At 35.5% G+C, this 18,676-nt stretch overlaps 2 protein-coding genes across 3 annotated transcripts; one reads left to right on the forward strand and one right to left on the reverse strand.

The window, feature by feature from the left end:
- Window positions 1–521: 521 nt before the first annotated feature.
- LOC109007899 (protein DETOXIFICATION 16-like) lies at window positions 522–1,574 on the forward strand. The gene is made up of 2 exons (XM_018987793.2): window positions 522–835; window positions 1,026–1,574. Exons 1-2 carry the CDS (start codon window positions 548–550, stop codon window positions 1,572–1,574), a joined length of 837 nt encoding a protein of 278 aa, XP_018843338.1. The 5' UTR covers window positions 522–547.
- An 11,406-nt stretch (window positions 1,575–12,980) lies between these two features.
- On the reverse strand, window positions 12,981–18,419 carry LOC118344146 (protein DETOXIFICATION 12-like). Of its 2 annotated transcripts, XM_035683934.1 has the most exons (8): window positions 18,070–18,177; window positions 16,247–16,353; window positions 14,719–15,263; window positions 14,533–14,619; window positions 14,327–14,383; window positions 13,917–14,155; window positions 13,636–13,841; window positions 12,981–13,278 (listed from the first exon to the last, which is right to left on the reverse strand). In XM_035683934.1, the coding sequence occupies exons 3-8, from the start codon at window positions 15,255–15,257 to the stop codon at window positions 13,195–13,197; spliced, it is 1,212 nt and encodes a 403-aa protein (XP_035539827.1). In that variant the 5' UTR covers window positions 15,258–15,263; window positions 16,247–16,353; window positions 18,070–18,177; the 3' UTR covers window positions 12,981–13,194. The 2 variants fall into 2 exon arrangements, with proteins under 2 accessions (XP_035539827.1, XP_035539826.1); XM_035683933.1 differs by lacking the exon at window positions 16,247–16,353 and having other exon boundaries at window positions 18,070–18,419.
- Window positions 18,420–18,676: the final 257 nt, after the last annotated feature.

Raw genomic sequence — 18,676 nt, forward strand, 5'->3', positions numbered from 1 at the left:
TTCGTGACAGATATTATTTAAATTCATCAATCGTTTGTAGTTATAGTCGTCAATGATATTAAAGATAGCCGACTTGGCTGTCTCATATTCTGTCCTATTAAAACACGTTGCTACCATTTAGATATTTTCCAACATAATTTTTTTTTTTTGGGGAACAACATAATATTAGATTAACTCAACGTTCTCTATTTATTTTCCAGTAATGATATAATCTTATTAAGTATACTTCATTTTTTTTAAAAAAAAAAGGTCCATTATTAAAAAAAATAATTTTTTTTTATATATTTTTTAAATTTATACGCTTTCACCTGATTTCCTTAACGTATTCTATGTCAGTTGTAAAAAATTTTTTATATCAAACAATATTTTCCTATATTTTTAACAGTGGCATGCACTGTTTGATTGATTGCATGCATGCATGTTGCCATTATTCGTCCGTATAAAAGGTAGTTTGTTTCTCTAATGAATAGAATAATACGGTTGAGATTGTAAAATAACGATGCTTCCTCCTTCGTCCTCTTTCTCGCATTGGGTAGAGAAATCGAGGATGAAACGAGGAGAAAGTTCATCAGCTCTTGAGTCTCATCTGATGATTACGATCCAAGAAAGAAGGCATGATGATCAAGAAGAAGAAGAAGAAGATTGTTGGATAGGAAATTATGTGGAAGAAGCAAAAAAACAAGTGCGGTTAGCAGTGCCTTTAATAGCAGTTAGTATGTTGCAGTACAGCTTACAGGTGATATCGATAATGTTCAACGGTCATCTTGGAGAGCTTCCTCTTTCCGGTGCCTCTATGGGGTCTTCCTTTGCTTCAGTTACTGGCTTCACTGTCCTGGTAACAACAGCCTTCTGATCTTCTGCTTTCTCCTACGTACACTACATACTAATATTTTTCTTTTTCTTTTTGGTAAACTGTAATCTTTGTATAGGAATTCATGGAAAGCTTAACCAGTGTTAAATGTTTGAAAATCCTCACAAATTCAGGAAAATTAAATTATTTCCTCTGTTTCAAACATGTCATGTAGCTAGGGATGGGTAGCGCATTAGAGACGCTATGCGGACAAGCCTATGGAGCGAAACAGTACCACATGCTAGGTGTTCACACGCAGCGAGCAATGCTAACCCTCCTAGCCTTAAGCATTCCTCTAGCACTAATTTGGTACTACACAAGCACCATTCTCATAGCTCTAGGCCAAGACCATGAAATATCTACTGAAGCCGGAGTTTTCAATTGCTGGATGATCCCAAGCCTTTTCGCCTTTGGCCTCCTTCAATGCCTAAACAGATTTTTACAAACCCAGAACAATGTTATTCCTATGTTGATAAGCTCTGGAATCACGGCTTTGCTACATGTTCCTGTTTGTTGGGTTCTTGTGTTCAAAATTGGATTTGGGATCAAAGGAGCTGCCTTGGCAATTAGTATTTCCAATTGGGTTAACGTACTTTTGCTGGCAATTTATGTAAAATTTTCTCCAGCTTGCGTGAAAACTTGGACTGGGTTTTCAGAAGAAGCCTTGCATGATCTTCTCAGCTTTATAAAGCTGGCTGTTTCATCAGCAATCATGATATGGTAAGTGCTATTTGCTTCTCATGAGTAATATGTTTCCAGGCAACAGAGCTGATCTTCTATTAGCAAATGAAACTTGGATCATTCTAGTTATCTGCTTATTGATTTGCATGCAGAAAGCATGAATGATATACCATTGTAATTGCTACATCTCAAAGCCACTCTGTTAAAGCCTTTAGAATAGTATTTTATTTATTTAGGCAAGAGTGTTCAAATTCCTTTTAAAAATACTAAACGTCTTGAAAGTGTCTTGAAATATTATTTTTTTATTTAATTATTAAAGAAATACTTTTTAATGAAGTTATAAATTTTTTTTTTATAAATATTTATAATGATTAAGAAAATATATAAAAAATAAAAATAAAAATAAAATAAAATCGACAATTCGTGACAGCAATTCGATAGGTGTAGTATTACTCAATTCCTTTTGTCAAGGAAAATATCGCGATGACAATGAAGACACCTGGACGGTAACAGAAAAACATGTATTCATTTTTGCCTCTGTGTCTCGTTTTTTAAGATTTTTGTTCATTGCTAAAAACAAAATCAGAACGTCTTTTTCGGCCATGAGTCATGACCCTTTCTTCGAGGACGGATTTTCCAGAAGAATATGTCATGTTTTATTTTCAATTTATATTTTTTTGTAGCTGACTCGGGGCCGCCACCCTCTTCTCTTTTTTTTTTTTTACTTGAACTTTTGAAAAGACAATTTCAGAGTTTCACAGAATTTAATCATTCACCAAACGAAACAAAAAAAAAGAATATTCTCTTGGTTAATTATTAGTTATTGGGTTATTAATATTTGCAATAATAATAAAAAGACAAAATAAAAACAAAGATTTGACACGACGCATGACATGATACTCTGTTGCGTCTTTCTTGTAAGTTTGAAGGATCCACCCGTATAGAAATTTTATATTCTTTATATTATTTAAAAATATATAATTTTATTTTTTATTCTTATATTTTATAAATATAAATGTAATAGAGAAAAGTCATTGGTCCCCCCCATCTCTTTCTTGCAAGTTTGAAGGATCGTGCCGTATAGAAATTCTATATTTTTTATATCATTTAAAAATATATAATTTTATTTTTTATTTTTATATTTTATAAATATAAATGTGATGGAGAAAAGTCATTGGTTCCTCCTCATGATCATGTGGTGTGTTAAGTACATGAGTTAGGCCACCGATAAGGTCCAGTCCAATCACAAGAGTCCGAGCTGATAAAACAAAGCTCAATTTGGAACTGGGATAAACGGAGCGGGCCAAGACAAGAGATCCAAAGGGAGGTCAAAGAGAAAGAAAAGAAAAATGTGACATGCCTCGCTAGACGAAGGGGGTGCGGAGCAGAGGCCACGTCACATTTAATGCGGCTCATAACAGAGACCACATAGCATTTAATGCGGCCTAGAGCAGAGGCCATGTCGTATTTAATGTGGCCCAGAATAGAGGCTCTGTTGCATTAAATGCGTCCCAAGGAGTAAGATGTGCGGCATTAAATGCAACCCAGGATTAGAGCAGTGAATGAAGAAGGCCCTAGGGCCATCGCTGCTCGATAAGAAAATAACGCTAAGGCTGCTCGGTATTGAAATACGAAGGACAAATTGCCCGTCCAACCCAGAACACCATCGTGGGGAAATCTAATAGTGTAAATATAAATAGGGGTCAATCCAGCGACAGGTAACATATATAAAAAATACACTACCGTCTTGGTTCAAATTTTGGTTATTTGGTTTTCTCATTGGTTCCATATACTAACTCAAGCATCAGAGGATTAACGGATCAGGAGGTCCCTTCTCTCCATTTTGATTGTGCAAGATCGTGCTTGGATACCGGGGGTGAGAAGTTGCCTAGGCCCGCGAAACATGACATCAACAATAAAATAAAAAAATAAAAAAAATAAAAAAATAAAATCATATATTTTTAAATGGTGTATAAAAGTGTGGAAGTCTAATTTTGAATAGATTTTCTTTTATCTATTAAGGAGATCAGGAAAGGATAGAAAGTTCTGCTTGGTTACCAGAAAAAATCGTTGGTTTTTTACCTGCATATGCTCTAAGATTGACGGCACTCATGTTTTTCATCATTTTTAAGCATGCACTCATGTAACCACTGACATATAACAGCATGCACCAACCTGTAATTAGAGTTTTCTGTTCTGCAATGCTATCTTGACTCTAACTCGTAGTGGCGGACATGCATTTTCAGTGGGCAATTGAAATTTTAGAAAATATTTGAGTATATAACAAATTTTGATCAATAATTGAAAAAAATAATTACCATTAAATGCAATTAAAAAAACTTTGTAAATAGAATCTTTTTTATAAGAGCACTCTCAATGGATCATTCATCCTATCCTTTAAAATATATATTCAAAACCTACTTTTTCTATCTTATATATTGACTTTTACAATATATCATACATCAGCTTATCTATTTTTTCTTCATATCATTTAAATATTATACTTTTTAATCTTTTTTATTTATTTCAAATATTTTTTTTAACTATCAATGATATCCTCATATTTTTTTATATTGTTGAGAGAAAAATTAGTTGATTGGCATATTTTTATGAAAAACTATATAAACTTGTGTTGTAACAAGTGTGTAATGTGTCAAAGTGAAAAAGGGAGGGCCGACTCAAGTCAGAGAGTTCGCTCGAAGTGGCTAGACATTTCGCTCGAGCGAACTTCAAGTCAGAGACTTCGCTCGACATGCTCGACACTTCGCTCGAGCTACATTGAAATCCGAGAGTTTGCTTGACTCGGCTCGACACTTCGCTCAAGCGAACTTCAAGTCAGAGAGTTCGCTCGACATGGTTTAACACTTCGCTCAAGCTAAATTCAAGTCAAAGAGTTCGCTTGACTTGGCTCGAGCGAAACTAAGTTCGCTTAACACTTCGCTCGAGCCAATGTTCTGGAAACCTAATTCTCTTAGGTTTGAACGCCTCTTTCCTTATTTGTATAAAAGGAAACCTTTTGGTCTTTCCTTGGGGTGGAGAAATCAAAGCAAAAACACAACCTATTTCCAAGAGCACTTAAGAGAGTTTTTCTCCCCACATTCAAGTTGCATATCTCTTGGAAATTATACATCCACCATAATACACTCAAAATAAAACACATTCAAAGTCCATTGAAGTGGATGTGTTGATTGTCCGGAAGGTTTTCGGAGCTGTTGTTGATGTAGAGATCGAGAGGTTCTCGTGGGAAGCTATAGAAGGTCGGAGTTCCGACACTACATGCGTGTAGAGATCGAGTTGGTCACTTGTAATGTTGCAAGCCAAGTTTAGGAACTACAAAGATTTTGTGAGTGTCTCTAAATTGGTTGTAATAAACTTTTTCTATAATGGATTTTAGGTGTGGCTTACACCTGGAGTGGTTTTAGAATTTGAAGACGTTTTTCAAATGAGTTTCCATTTCGTGACCAAATCTTTGTGTTGATTATTTGTATGATTTGTTTCATCTTTTAATTGCTTACTTGTCTTATATTTTATTAGACAAGAAAATTTGAACTGCACCTATTCACCTCCTCTAGGTGTTGTATGGGATAGAACCACTGTTTTTCAGATATTTACAATATCTCCTCATATACAATGTCATATAATTATATTCTATTTTAAATTAATCCAAATTTATAAGTTAAACCAAAATATAAATTAATTCAAAAAATAAAAAGAATAGATTATATAATGTTCGATGGATGGCACTTTTAGAGCTTTTACAGCATACGAATGGTTAGCATTTACAACATATAAATTGATTCAACAAATAATACGAGATTATATTGAGTAAGCCAACCATTTTTGTTAAGACAACCATTTAACTTCAATAAATTTCACTAAGCCAACATTTTTGTTTAGACATTTTGCTACCTCATCTATTGTAACACCCCGCTTCTCAAAAAGATCTTTTAGAATTTTCAGGGAGCTAGTGTGCTACTACTATACTTAAACTGAATAGCTTTTCTTTTTAACAAAGCGTCAGATGCGAAAAGTTTTCATAAATAAAACAAACTTCAATAAATACTGAAAATCCAAAAGAAAGTCTGCGGAAACACTTATTTTAAAAAAATACGAAAGTATCATGTACTTATCAAAATAATTTATTTAAACCTTAAACCATAAAACTAATCATAGCATAATTTATCTAGGCCTCTGCCTCGCCTCCCAAGGTCAAGTCCTGTCTTGCAGTCTCATCTTGATAAATTTCATCACCTGGGTAGTTTAAAAACATGAAAACAAATTAAAATGAGTCGAAGACTAGCAAGAAATCTATTACAACGTAAACATAATAAACATAAGGTTTTCATAAAAGTTTTCATACTAATGGCTTAAAAATTCATGATTGTTCATATTGATGCTTATGTTATGCATAACTGATTTATCTGAATTAATTGACTGATCTGACTTATTTATCTGATTTAACTAATTTATCTGACTGGTTAACACACTTAACCATGTGTGCGAGGTTGTGCACCGGCCCCATGTCCCGCTGCAGCAAGGGGAGCTGCTGATAGTATTCTGGCATACTATGGTGGACCATGCTTGAGTCCGTGGCTTTCACATCCCTGATCTGAATTGCATTGGTACCACGTATCTGAATGGTCATCTGATTAACTAATATAATCTTATCTTGCACTTGAATTTAAGAAAGCTCACGTGTTTTATACACATGAGATGCATGACATAATAAATACATAATTAAAATTTCTGAATTTGAACATGATGTGAAATGACATGATCGTATGCTATGTTGGATGACATGTTTGCATATGACATGAGTGGTTCATAAATAATGGATGTCAATGAACTGGCTTGAATAATACTTATATATAAGTTGAACTGTGATGATCCTAATTTATTATCAAATTACTTACCTCGTTGCGCTAATCCACTATTTTCAGCTCGTAATCGATCACCTATACAATGAGCGTGTAATTTCCATAAATTTTCCAATCAAACACATGTTTAAATATTTAACCCTGAAATGCTAAAATTAACCTATTTTAATTCTTCAATACTTAAAATTCTCATAATCCCTAAAATACCATCATTTCTCTAATTTCATCGACATCCAACTGATATTTACTTACCCTAATTTCAAAACAATTCTATTTAAGAAACAAGTCTATCCCACTTAAGTAATATAACCGTTGCTTTAATAAAATATTATCAAACCCAAAATGATGTATAACCCGAATACAGCATATGTGTTTATCGTAATGGTAAATTAAAAAATAACTTAACTATAATTAAGATCGTAATATACTTGTTTAGGCTCATTACAAAACAAACTAAACTAAACTAAAAGGGAAAAATTGTCATATTGTTACAAACTAGAACCTACATGTCGTTTGAAACCATGCAACAACGTAGAGAGACACATAGCAGGGCTTACCGAGAGCTAGGCGTGAGGCCTTCGAGCTTGGTGGTGCTAAACGGCGGAGCTGGGTGGTTCCTCGGTGGCTCAAGGCTGGAGAGATGGAGAGAAACCAAAAGCTTGTGTGTGTGTGTGTGTGTGTGAGAGAGAGAGAGAGAGAGACCAAGTGAGAGGTACGAGATGAACGAGAGAGGGAGGACACGGCGTGGGGGAAAATGGAGACTTACCGTGAGACAAAGAGGAGGCGTGCGAAGGTCTGGGGTGGCTTGAGGTGATGGTGGCATTGGGGTAGCACGACCGAGATGTGGTTGTGACGTGGGTGGCTGGCTTGTGGCTCATGGTGGGGAAGAATATTTCCTCTGTTTCGGTGTAGTAAAATAGAGTATTTTGTTGGTGTGGTTTCTCAACGGCTGGGCAACGGTGGTGGAGGGAAGAGTTATGGTTGCTGCGTGTGGGAAAGTTGGTGGTTCTTGGTGTACTGCCGTGTGTGTGGTGGTCTTGTGTTTGTTCTACGATGAACGTTGGTTGTGTTTGGAGGTGGATAAAACCGAGACTCTCTCGGTGACGACTTGCGGGTTGTGTGGTTCTGTGTGGTGTTGTGGCTGAGGGAGGAGACGTGGAGGAGCTTCCTACGGCACGGGTGCAAGCAGGGGTTAGACTTTTTACTGCAACGTGAAGGTTCCTTTGGATTGGTTCTGTGCAGTGGGCTAGCGGTTTGGGGCGCATGTGAAGGCTTGGTTGAGAGACGGTGGTGGAGGGCAGCGACGAGGGGCTTGCCTTTCTGTTCTAAAAACCCTAGGATATATGAAAGGCAGTGTGTGCAAGACTGTGCATGAAGTGTATAAATAGACATAGTGACATGCATGTGGAGGAAACGGATGAAGCTGTGCATGATGCGTGAGAGGAAGATTCATTGTGGAGGACTTGCGGCTTGCAGTTTTGATGAGTGTAACATATATACATACATATATATTATATATATATGATTGAGAACCCAAAAGAAAACCCTAGATAATAATAATGATGATGATGGAGCCTTAAAAAAAATAATATATCTGATAAATTTTCTAATGGGCTTTTAACTCATTTATTGAGTTTAACAAAATTATCTGTAATTTATCCCTAAAAATATAGGATCAGGTCGTTACATCTATATTCTATCCATTTCTCTTAAATAACATACAACCTAGTAGAAGACTCAAAAGTAATACATAATTAATGATAACTAGAGTTGGTTTTCAACCATAAAAGAGGCTGAACATTCAGCCCAATACCAACTTCATTCACCTCTATACACCCTCTCCACCAACCCATTCAATTCATATATATATATATATATATATATATATACATATAGATGGATAATTGTGAAGAAGAAAAGGCTCAGAGTTCCAAAGAAAGACGCCAATCAACAAAGTAGACAAGAGTTATCAACATATTCGTTTGAGATAATTGTCTTTGTGGTTGTATCTTAAGTTTTGGATGGGAAGATTTTCAATCATGGTGATTATAATTTCCTTTGCAGAATGCTGATAGGCCTACATCAAATCCTCTTCTTCCACAATCTGAAGCTTTTTCTAGTTATAAGAATGCATCCTCGACAGAGCATATTTTAAAGAAAAAAATATGCAACCATCCTCATCCCTCCCAAAGTCTAACAAAAAACCCTAAATATTCGACCATCCCCAAATTTGAAGAAGAAAAGACTCCAAAAAATACTAGCTCGAAAATTCAAGATTTCATCTACTAAAAATTATCACATAACTTATTAGAAAGAGAATAGAGAGATTTAGAGAGAAGAGGTTGAACCATACCCAAAACCCACTCAGAATAGGAGTTGCGCTGGGATAGATGGAAGATGAGAGTAGAATGCAACTCTGGTGATCGTGGAAGACGTGCAGAAGGCACCTATGAGGAAGGGAAGGCGCGAAATAAACAGATGGAGTGTGAAAATGGGCCAAAATGAAATAAACTAAAACACGGTAAGGGAGGAGAAAGTACATAGATGAGAGAGAAATAATTAAAAAATGATTTACAGGTTTGAATAGTTACCACTAGATATAGCGATGATACTGTAGAGAAATGAAAATTACAGATGAAATAGATCATCCGTTGGACGCCACTTTCAGACCATTTTCTTTAAATTATACAAAAATAGAGTTTTTAGATAAGTCGTTGGGAGTGCTCTAAGGGCAGGTTTGGGGGGTGAGATGAGAATTTTGTATTTTGTTTGAGTGTTTAAAATATTATGTTTTGGTATTATTATTGTATTGGGATTTGAAAAAGTTGAATTGAGATTTGAAAAAGTTAAATTGTTTATTATATTTTGTATGGAAATTTGAAAAATGTGTAATGATGAGATGAGATGAGATGAGAATTTTGTGTCTCATCCCACCCCCCAATACAATTTGTGGGATATTATGGATAGGTTTGGAGAGTGAGATGATAATTTTGTATTTTGTTTTAAAGTTTAAAATATTAAGTTTTAATATTATTATTGTATTGGGATTTGAAAAATGTGTATTGGGATTTAAAAAAGTTGAATTGTTTATTATATTTTGTATGGAGATTTGAAAAAGGTGTAATGATGAGATGAGATGAGATGAAAATTTTGTGTTTTGTTTGATGTCCCAAACCTGCCAGAATTCATTAAATTCTAAGAACTTAAATTGCACTGGAATTATATTTTGCTTGTTTCAGAAAATATATCAATTACTTAATTTATTTATTGTAATTCGTCTTTACATCCATTAAGACAATATTATTTCCAATAGAGTAATGCTAGATATAAATTTAAAGTGTACAAGTCGTAAGTTTATGGCAAAAAAAAAATAATTATTTTTTTTAATAATTTTTTATTAATTGTGGAGTCTATTTCTTTATAATAAAACTGCGTGAGACTTGTACAAATCATTATTCTTATTTTTTATTGAAATAATGGAAAAATGCTTAATCTGATTAACGAGAAATGTACTTTTAATTCATCATCAAAATTTGAAACATAGAAGGATTTCTAAATGAACAATTCCTGCATACATCCGTGATGGCCGATGGGTCCTCAATATGGGTGTCAATATGTGACACGACCCATTAACCCAATACGAACACGACACGATAAAAGTGGGTTAGGGTTTACCCTTAACGGGTTCGGGTCAAAACGGGTTGACCCGTTAAGACACGATAGCTTAATGGGTTGATAACGGGGTCAACCCGTTATGACCCGTTAAAAAAATTAAAATTACAATTATACCCTTATGCCTAAAAAATAAAATTGTTGGGATTTTAATTTCGATATTTTTATTATTTAGATTGTAATTTTAGACTTGTAGTTAGTTTTATATTTTTTATAGATATTGTGATTTTAACATTTATATAAAATTATGTTAAACTTAACTAGATTAAAGAGGTTAATTTTGGGTTTGTTTCAATCCATTTACATAAATAGATCAAAACGAGTTGACACGACACGACCTGTTATGTTAATGGGTTGTGTTAGGGTTTGAGATTTTAACACGATAAGCTTAACGGGTCGGGTTAGGGTTGACCTATATAGTATAATATACATGTCTTGACACGACCTGTTAACACGATTTGACACCCCTAGTCCTCAATATCCTCTATTGGAAAGAGTAGTAGTACCACTACGGCAGATGGCCATTGGATTTCTTTTTCAGCTGAAATACATGAAAAAACAGGTCATCAAAATCATCTGCTCGCTCACATCAATCCATTTTCTACTGAAGATCTTCTCAGAAGTATCCTGCTAACAGGAGACCCATGAAAGTAATTTTTTTCCATGGTGGCTGTTGTAGTTCATGATGATCGTTAAGTATGCAGAATTATCAGTAAATTTGTTTTCTATAAGAAAAAAAAAAGAATCTAAAGTTATAATTTTTGTTAGATGAAATTTTCCGGCAGGGTTAGAGTCAAACAATATAGTTGAATGGCACACGATAATGTAGAGAAGTGATCCCTTGAAGTATTGTTAGATTTATAGAGATCCCCTCATTTTATAGAGGTCTTCTTCCTTCTTTGAAATAGTTTAGTGCATGTTTGAGATTGTGATGAGAAATATAGCTTAAAGTTGTAGGGTTTATAGCTTATAATTTAAATAATAAGTTCTATAGTTCAAAAGTTGTTTACTATTTGATAAACATATATCTAAAGCACTTTTAAAGTTAGTTACATTAATTTTTTAAAAATATATAGTTATCTACATGAGTTTTTCTATAAAAACTTCGATTTGGTACTTTTTAAAAAAGTAGACTTTCAGCTTTTTTAAGTGATTGAAGTATTTTTTATAAATTTACCAAACATATAATTTTTTCTTTAAAATAGCTTTTAAATAATTAAAAGCACTTTTTAAGCTTTCAAACTCAATCTCAAATTGACTCTAACTTGATGTAACTTTTACTTTTTTTTTTGTATATCAATCTACTTCTTTTAGTTTTATCTTTTTTTTTTTTTTCTTTTTCATCTTATCTCTTCCTTTTTCTTGGTAGTAAATTTTTAATAGGATGGACTCTAGTTCATTTTATATCCAATAATTTTTATTTTTGTTATTATAAGTGCTTTAATTAGTTCACCATTGTTGTCAACAGCTTCCTTAATCATCTCAATATAATAATGAGAATGGAACTTTGATTAATAAGACCTCATATCTGTGTTTCTTGGAAGTACAATTTTAATCGCATAGAAACACACGTTGTCATCCACCTCTCATCGATACAAAGCCGTTTGTACAAGAAAAGAGAACGAGAATTTTAAGATGCTGAAATGAAATGAATTGAGCAGACTTCACTTGTTAGAATGAGCCTTTTGCTGTTCAGGACATGACATTGTTGCATCTGTGAACGGTGAACCCCCTTGATTGTGGAGGATGGACTATTACTCAACTAGTGATCAGTGAAAAATAAGCTGCTTTGTCACACATTTGCTTCACAATTTTTCTACAAATTCCATCTCATTGACCATCTAAGACATGAACTTGTGTTGAGAGCTTCCTTGAACATGCCCGTAGGGGTGGCAAATCATGTTTCGGTCGTGTTTGTATCGTGTCCAGTCATGAACATTCGACTATATAGGTCAACTGGATTCCAACTCATTAAGTTAAACGTGTTAAATTTTCAAATCCTAACCCAACACATTTAGATAACAGGTCGTGTCGTGTCGTGTCATTCTTTTTGACCTGTTTAATAATTAATTAGAAATATATTAACACGACATGACTAATTTAAATCAGTTTGTTTCATATAAATGGATTGAACTAAAACGCATAACTCATTTAATTTGTTAACATAATTTCACATAAAAGTTAAAATCTATATTTATTAATAACCACAATATCTTAAAAACTATATATATCAATATTTTTCAAATTTTAACATATAATAAAACTAATATTACGAACCATACAATAACAAATATAAGCATATGTCTAAAATTACAATAAAAGCATAAACACTAACAAAAACCAATACTACAACTTAACAATGATAAAATTTTAATTTTGAAATAAATTCTAAATGGGTCAAAACGGATTAATTTCATGTTAAGCAGGTTGACCCGTTTATAAATCGTGTCTTAACGGGTCAACCCGTTTTGATCCGAACCTATTAAAATCAAACTCAACCCCTTTAATTCCGTGTCGTGTTGGTGTTAGGTTCACAGGTCGTGTCACATATTGATACCTCTACATGCACGGCACAGCTCTAAAACCAGACCAAGTTGGTTTAGCCAAGCTGCACAGCCATGAACACCAGATAAATATAGAAACAGATTTAATCAAGCTCGTAGGAAGATCAACGGAGAACAAAAACCTTGCTTAATGCAGTTTTAGAGCCTAGGCTTTATGAAAGTAAGGAATTCAAGTTCTCACTTTTGAGTACTCCCAGGCACTTTTGAGTACTCCCAGGCATCTCTGCCTGCTTGTTTTGGAGGAAGGCTATTAATCTAGTTCCCCATGAAGTCCCCAAAGTGGGTTGTTAACATGAGAAATGGTTGGACAGTATTTGCATGCAGTCTTCCTGTACATGTTTTTGGCAAGGAAATTATTTTGCCCATTTGGCTATGCCAATTCTTATTTAGGGTCCATTTGAATCTTAACCAAGTTCAAATTTGTTACAGCGATATCATTTAGAGTGATTTGGGGCCAAAAGAAACAAAGACAGACGAAAAAGAGCTATTAAGCTTGTAAGCTCTCATTCAAAAGCAATGTTTCTCCTTACAAGTTCAATAATAAGAAACTTTAGCTGACCAAAATTCCTTGTTGACTTGTATCATTATCTTTGGGAAGTCTCCCCACAAACATCCTCTCCCTTGCCTTGCTAGCCTGAAATATCAAGAACCCAATAACCCATGAAAAAGGCAGAAAAACTTACGCAAATAGCTAAGTTGTTATTGACCATTACAATAGAGTTCATTGGCCAATTGTCCCAGTGAGAATGTCCTTAATACCCTTTATCTCAAGAGGTGCTCTCGTGAATTGACTAGAATATAGAGGAACTGATCATACAAAGATATGGAAGAAAAGAAGCAAATTTGAGAATTTAAAAAGCGTCTTAGGAATACAGGGGGTTTCAAAACACTACCAATTTTTCCTCACTTTCCCCCCCAAGCATCTTCACAGCAGACCAGAGCATATGGGAATCTATCAAAAGCATTGAGACATAAAAAGTGAAGGACAGACCTGTTTTTCCCAGTTTGTACAACTTGTCACAATAAAGAGCAAAACAATCTGAACAAAAGCACCAGTTTGTACTCCAATCCAAAGGCCCCTTCCTCTATACTGAGCCCAGAAACCCAGTACTGCAGCAGCTGGAATTCCACAAAGATAGAATGCCCCCAGGTTGACATAAGCCCCTATATGCTGCCACCCAGATCCTCTAGCAACACCTGATTTAATGAACTCTTAACATAATTCTGTAAAACTTAAAAAAGACTCAGCTGACAAAAACAAAGATTTTCTACCTGAAAGAACCCCTTGTAAGCTGTCAAGTATAATTGATACAGAAACGAGAGGAGCCATGGTTGTTACGTAGTCCACAACTTCCTTCTCATTGCTAAAAGTGTAACCAAAAACATGCCGGCTGGCAAGAAGGGTTGTGCTCACTATACTTGTCTCTATAACTGCAAGAAACAACACAGCAAAGAGAGCTACACGAGCAGCTTGTGGGTTCCCTGCTCCTAATTCATTTGAAACTCTAGTACTAAACCAAAAAGGAGACAATTTTTAGAGATGTGCAATTTACTACAGTAGACACCGGTAAAATGTAGCAATAAATGTCTTTTACATATATGTGTGTACATGCGTGTCTATATCTTTGTATGTGGATATGTTCAATTGAACAAACCTTGCAGAAAAAAAAAAACAAACCAACCTTGCTGCAGCACCAAGTCCATATGGTATCATATAGAGTGTTGTGATGGTTGAGAGACTGTACAGAGAAGTTGATAATAAGGATCATTACCCAATGTTGAAGTGAGGTTAGAATCTTTTGAGGAACGCATATTATAGTGCATAAAGATGAGAAAGTTTTAGAAGATCCAAAGTTTTCTTGATCTGAAATACTACAAGAAAATTTACCATACAGAAAGCACTGAAGTTTCTAGCTGTGGATTGGGTAAAAGACCGGACAGTAAAATGAGAAGCTCAAACGACCACCACTCAAGGCTGCATTATTAAAATGAATAAACACATCAGAGAAGAATGATATATTACAGAAAAACATACAAACTCCACATTTCAACGAGAGAAAGTGATAGCAATTACCAAATCATTATAGCAGAAGGGATAGCAAATTGAAAGAACTCCCCAATTCCTTGGAACAACTCCATAGAAATTGGAACGCGAGTTTTTGCGCAGGCAGAAGAGTACTTCATGTATAATCCAAGCAAAATCACATTTAACCAATATGAAATGCTAATAGCTAATGCTGCTCCGATGTTTCCCAGCCCAGACTTGAATACTAAAGCCCAACATAGAGGTATGTGAAAAGAAAGAATGGCAAGAGAGCTGATAAGCATTGGCATGACAAGACTTTGTGTCTGAAAGTATCTAACAAGTGGCTGAAGTGTTGCATATGCAAAGAGCGCAGGAACAAGCCAGATTATGAATTTGCCAGCTTCGTGTGAAATTAGAGGGTCTTGGCCTATCAAAGTTAGAAACCTCCCAATATGGATCCATATCAAAGACACGGGAAAACAGACTAAGATCAGAGAAAATATAGCAGTGTAAGTTTGAACGCCAAGTTTCCGATACTGCTGAGCTCCATAAGCTTGCCCACATAAAGTTTCCAATGCACTTGCCATTCCTAACTGTTCACAGAATACAAAGTACAAATCCATTTAGTTGTTTGAAACAGAACTCTATTCATATAACTAGGTCCCAAAATTCAATTTGACATCTTCTTAAGGACATTTGACTCACAGTCTAAGAATCTAGGCATGATTTCATCCATATTTTCTACAAGCATTAACCTGATGAAACCCATATATGTCAGTAATATTTCAAGTACACTTCTATTGTAAAATTTCATCCATTTGGTAAGCATATCTATACTAGTATTCGTAAAGGCAAGCCAAGCTATATCATGGTAGCAGAAAGTTTGGTACTAAACTGACCCACCACATTGATCAGCTGCAGTCAGAGGTGCATTCAGAGTAGAGCTTCCTGGGTTTAATTATTAATGCATCTCTGGGTGAAATGTATTGGTGAAAGGGCATATGCATGATAAAAGAGGTAACTTTGAAAGCTATATTAGAGAAATGCCATTGACAAGCTAATCATTCAAAGCTCTGGCCATTACTTTCAAGCCAAATACACCACATGGGACATAAGGAAATCTTTCTCCATACATCAGCAATTTGGGAATTGCCCTGAAACTCTTTCCAACAAGCAAACAAGTCCACTGCCCTCCCTGGCATCACCCATTCAAGTCCGGTCCTGTTAAAGATCTCAGCCCATAACACCCTTGCCACCTAACAGTGAAGTAAAAGATAATCCACAGATTCACCACTCTTCTTACACATGTAGCACCAATCCATCACAAAGAGTCCATGCCGAAAATTTTTTCCAAGATGCAGGAAAAAGAGTGAAAGGGAAAATTGTTTTGAATGTACAAAGTAACAAAGCTTTAACTTCACAGGTTGTTATTATACAACTAAAGGGTTAATGGGGCCTTGGCACCATGATAACTTCACAGGTTGTTGTTACTAAATTTTGCTGTGATATTTTGCAAGGACTATAGTTAGGTCTCCTACTAAATCTGTACAGATATTGAAACCAATTATGTCAATACCTGCAAAAGATGAAGGAGCTACTAATGGACCATTTTCCTCCTTTTGTTATCAGTTGAGTAGAAAAGGCTCTTTACTGCATTTTGCATCGTCTTGTTTAAGAGCTCCCCTACGAATTGACATACCTTAAAATTTATTATAAGAACCTTAACCGTTCACCAGAAACCCTTTTGACAAAAAATATAAAAAGTACATAAAAATGAGTAGAACTTTCCTATAGTAACTTCTTCAGAAATACTTGAAGAGCACATTATTTCTTCATGCATATTATTACAGGCCTTCATAAGATTCAGTAAGCTATTTCGTGCCTCACTTTGTGCTTAAGGTTTTCAAGTGTCTTCCGGAAGATTGTGCATCGAGTCATACCATGTGTAACACCCAAGTGTAACACGCACAAAATATAAATAACATTGCAGACATTGATGTCGGGCGCATCAACCATATGATTGGCTTAACTGTTGGTCACGTCAGAGGTGTCACACGAGTATTACACTTGGAATTCTCTTATCATAACATATAGTTTCTGTAAACTATAAGTTATTGTAATATCACGACTAGAATTTTCCTTCTGCATTCTCTTATAATAACTTATGGTTTAAGTAAACTATTTTCTTATACGTAGCACACCTTACGTATCACGGTTTTTGTTCTCTCTCTCTCTCTCTCTTGAAAACCCGTTTCTCTCTTCTCACCCATTTTCCCCTCTCCTTCCCGTTTCTCTCTTCTCACCCATGTCCCCGTCACAGCCTAGATCCGCCGCAGCCACCGATTCGGCCTCCCACCACAGCCACCGATCACCATCACCAAGCCCGTCCTCCTCCCCCAGCCCGAGGCCCATAGCTTCTCCGCACGCATGCCCGTAGCTCAACTCCACGCACTCACGTCACAGCTCACATTCCGTCACTTACAGCCGCGTGTCGCCGGCCGGACGTCCACCCCTCAGCCATACCCTCCTTCCCCAGCCCACACCGACCGTTTCTCTCTCCCTCACATGCCCTCTCTCTCACGGGTCTTCTCTCCCTCGCAGCCAAATCCACCACCGGACTATCGATTGATTGCCAACATCTCGACAATCGCCGCCACCTCGACAGTCGACGTCCAAGGATGGGCGAGGGGGGAGGCCTTGGGTGAGGGGGGTGGTGGGAAGAGGAGGGAAAAATGAAAGGAAAAATTTAATTGTAATCGATTATGCCTACTAATACGATCATCCATTCAATATGATTGGTCAGAAATTATATTTTATTAAAAATAATGCTAATTTAAATTTAAAATATAAAAGTAATAATATTAATACGCAGATTAATACGCAAACTTACTTATACATAATAAATTTTAAAATAAAATTTGAAATGAAAGGAAAGTGAATTTTGTTGTCATGGTAATGTTTTGGATGATTTAAACAGTGGAATACTTTTCTCGTGAGAAATAGGCTACATACATGTTATGATACGGAAAGCCTATAATAAAATACTACCAGGCTGCCCAAGTCAGTATGACCTCACCTCCAGCTACCCTTTATTTTCTTTCTTGCATATCTTAAATCGTTGCTCAATCTTCTTCTTTTTAAAATTTTTTTTTAATGCTAATCTCACTTTAAAGAAAAATGGACGCCTTTCAAGAAAGAAATGGACGCTAGAAGAGCACCATTTTAATTTTCTGATTCTAATTTGTTTTTTTCTTGGAGAAAAGACCTTTTATTAGTCACCAATTTGTTTTTTTTTTTTTTTTTGGGCGAGAAAAGACTTTTCTTCGGTATATGAATCATTGATAGTCGCCAATAAATGCATGCCTTTTTTCAAAAAGAGAGATAATGACGAAGGCTTACAAGAAGACTGAAGCCGGTGACCCCAGCAAGAGAGATGGCAATCGCGGTGCTAGAGAGAGCAAGTTCACCCAGATGACCCACCATCATCGTTGAAATGACCTGCAACATGAACTGTGATAGAGTCACCGCCACCATAGGACCAGCCAAGAGACCCAACCTCTTTAGCTCCCCAGTGAGCAGACCCCATGTTATTGATGAAGTCTCGCTTCTTTTATCTTCTCTTCCTTTTTGTAATAGACTCTCTTCCATGTTCTTCTCAGTGTCTCCCATGGAAGCCGGTGTTCTAAGCCAAAACACTCGCTCAAATTTTGGAATTCAGAGAGAGAGAGAGAGACGTAAAGAGCTTTCCTAACTTTTGGCATTCCATGAGCTATATAAATAGACGTGAAGTGTTTTGGCCATAAACCGAGAAATGACACTATTGGACCATTGGTGCTTGGTAGGCCATAAACGAGTATCTTTTGTCTTCTCAAAATGACATATACAAAGGTATAATCATCTAAAAGTAAGAAATATATTTTAACCATAAATAAATTATATAAAATTTAACTCATCACGTGATTTAATATAACATATTAAATTATAAAATTATTTTTATTATAAAATA

The sequence above is a fragment of the Juglans regia genome, chromosome 13, assembly GCF_001411555.2.
Source record: "Juglans regia cultivar Chandler chromosome 13, Walnut 2.0, whole genome shotgun sequence".
Taxonomy (NCBI): Eukaryota; Viridiplantae; Streptophyta; class Magnoliopsida; order Fagales; family Juglandaceae; genus Juglans; species Juglans regia.

Excerpts from the sequence above, each read along its gene's own strand:
- LOC109007899 (XM_018987793.2), top strand. The coding sequence starts at position 548 with ATGAAACGAGGAGAAAGTTCATCAGCTCTTGAGTCTCATCTGATGATT. Across the intron at positions 836-1,025 it reads TTACTGGCTTCACTGTCCTG|CTAGGGATGGGTAGCGCATT; the intron begins GTAACAACAGCC and ends CATGTCATGTAG.
- LOC118344146 (XM_035683933.1), bottom strand. The coding sequence starts at position 18,339 with ATGGGAGACACTGAGAAGAACATGGAAGAGAGTCTATTACAAAAAGGA. Across the intron at positions 14,620-14,718 it reads CCTTCTGCTATAATGATTTG|CCTTGAGTGGTGGTCGTTTG; the intron begins GTAATTGCTATC and ends TTAATAATGCAG. Across the intron at positions 14,156-14,326 it reads GGACTTGGTGCTGCAGCAAG|TACTAGAGTTTCAAATGAAT; the intron begins GTTGGTTTGTTT and ends TTTTTGGTTTAG.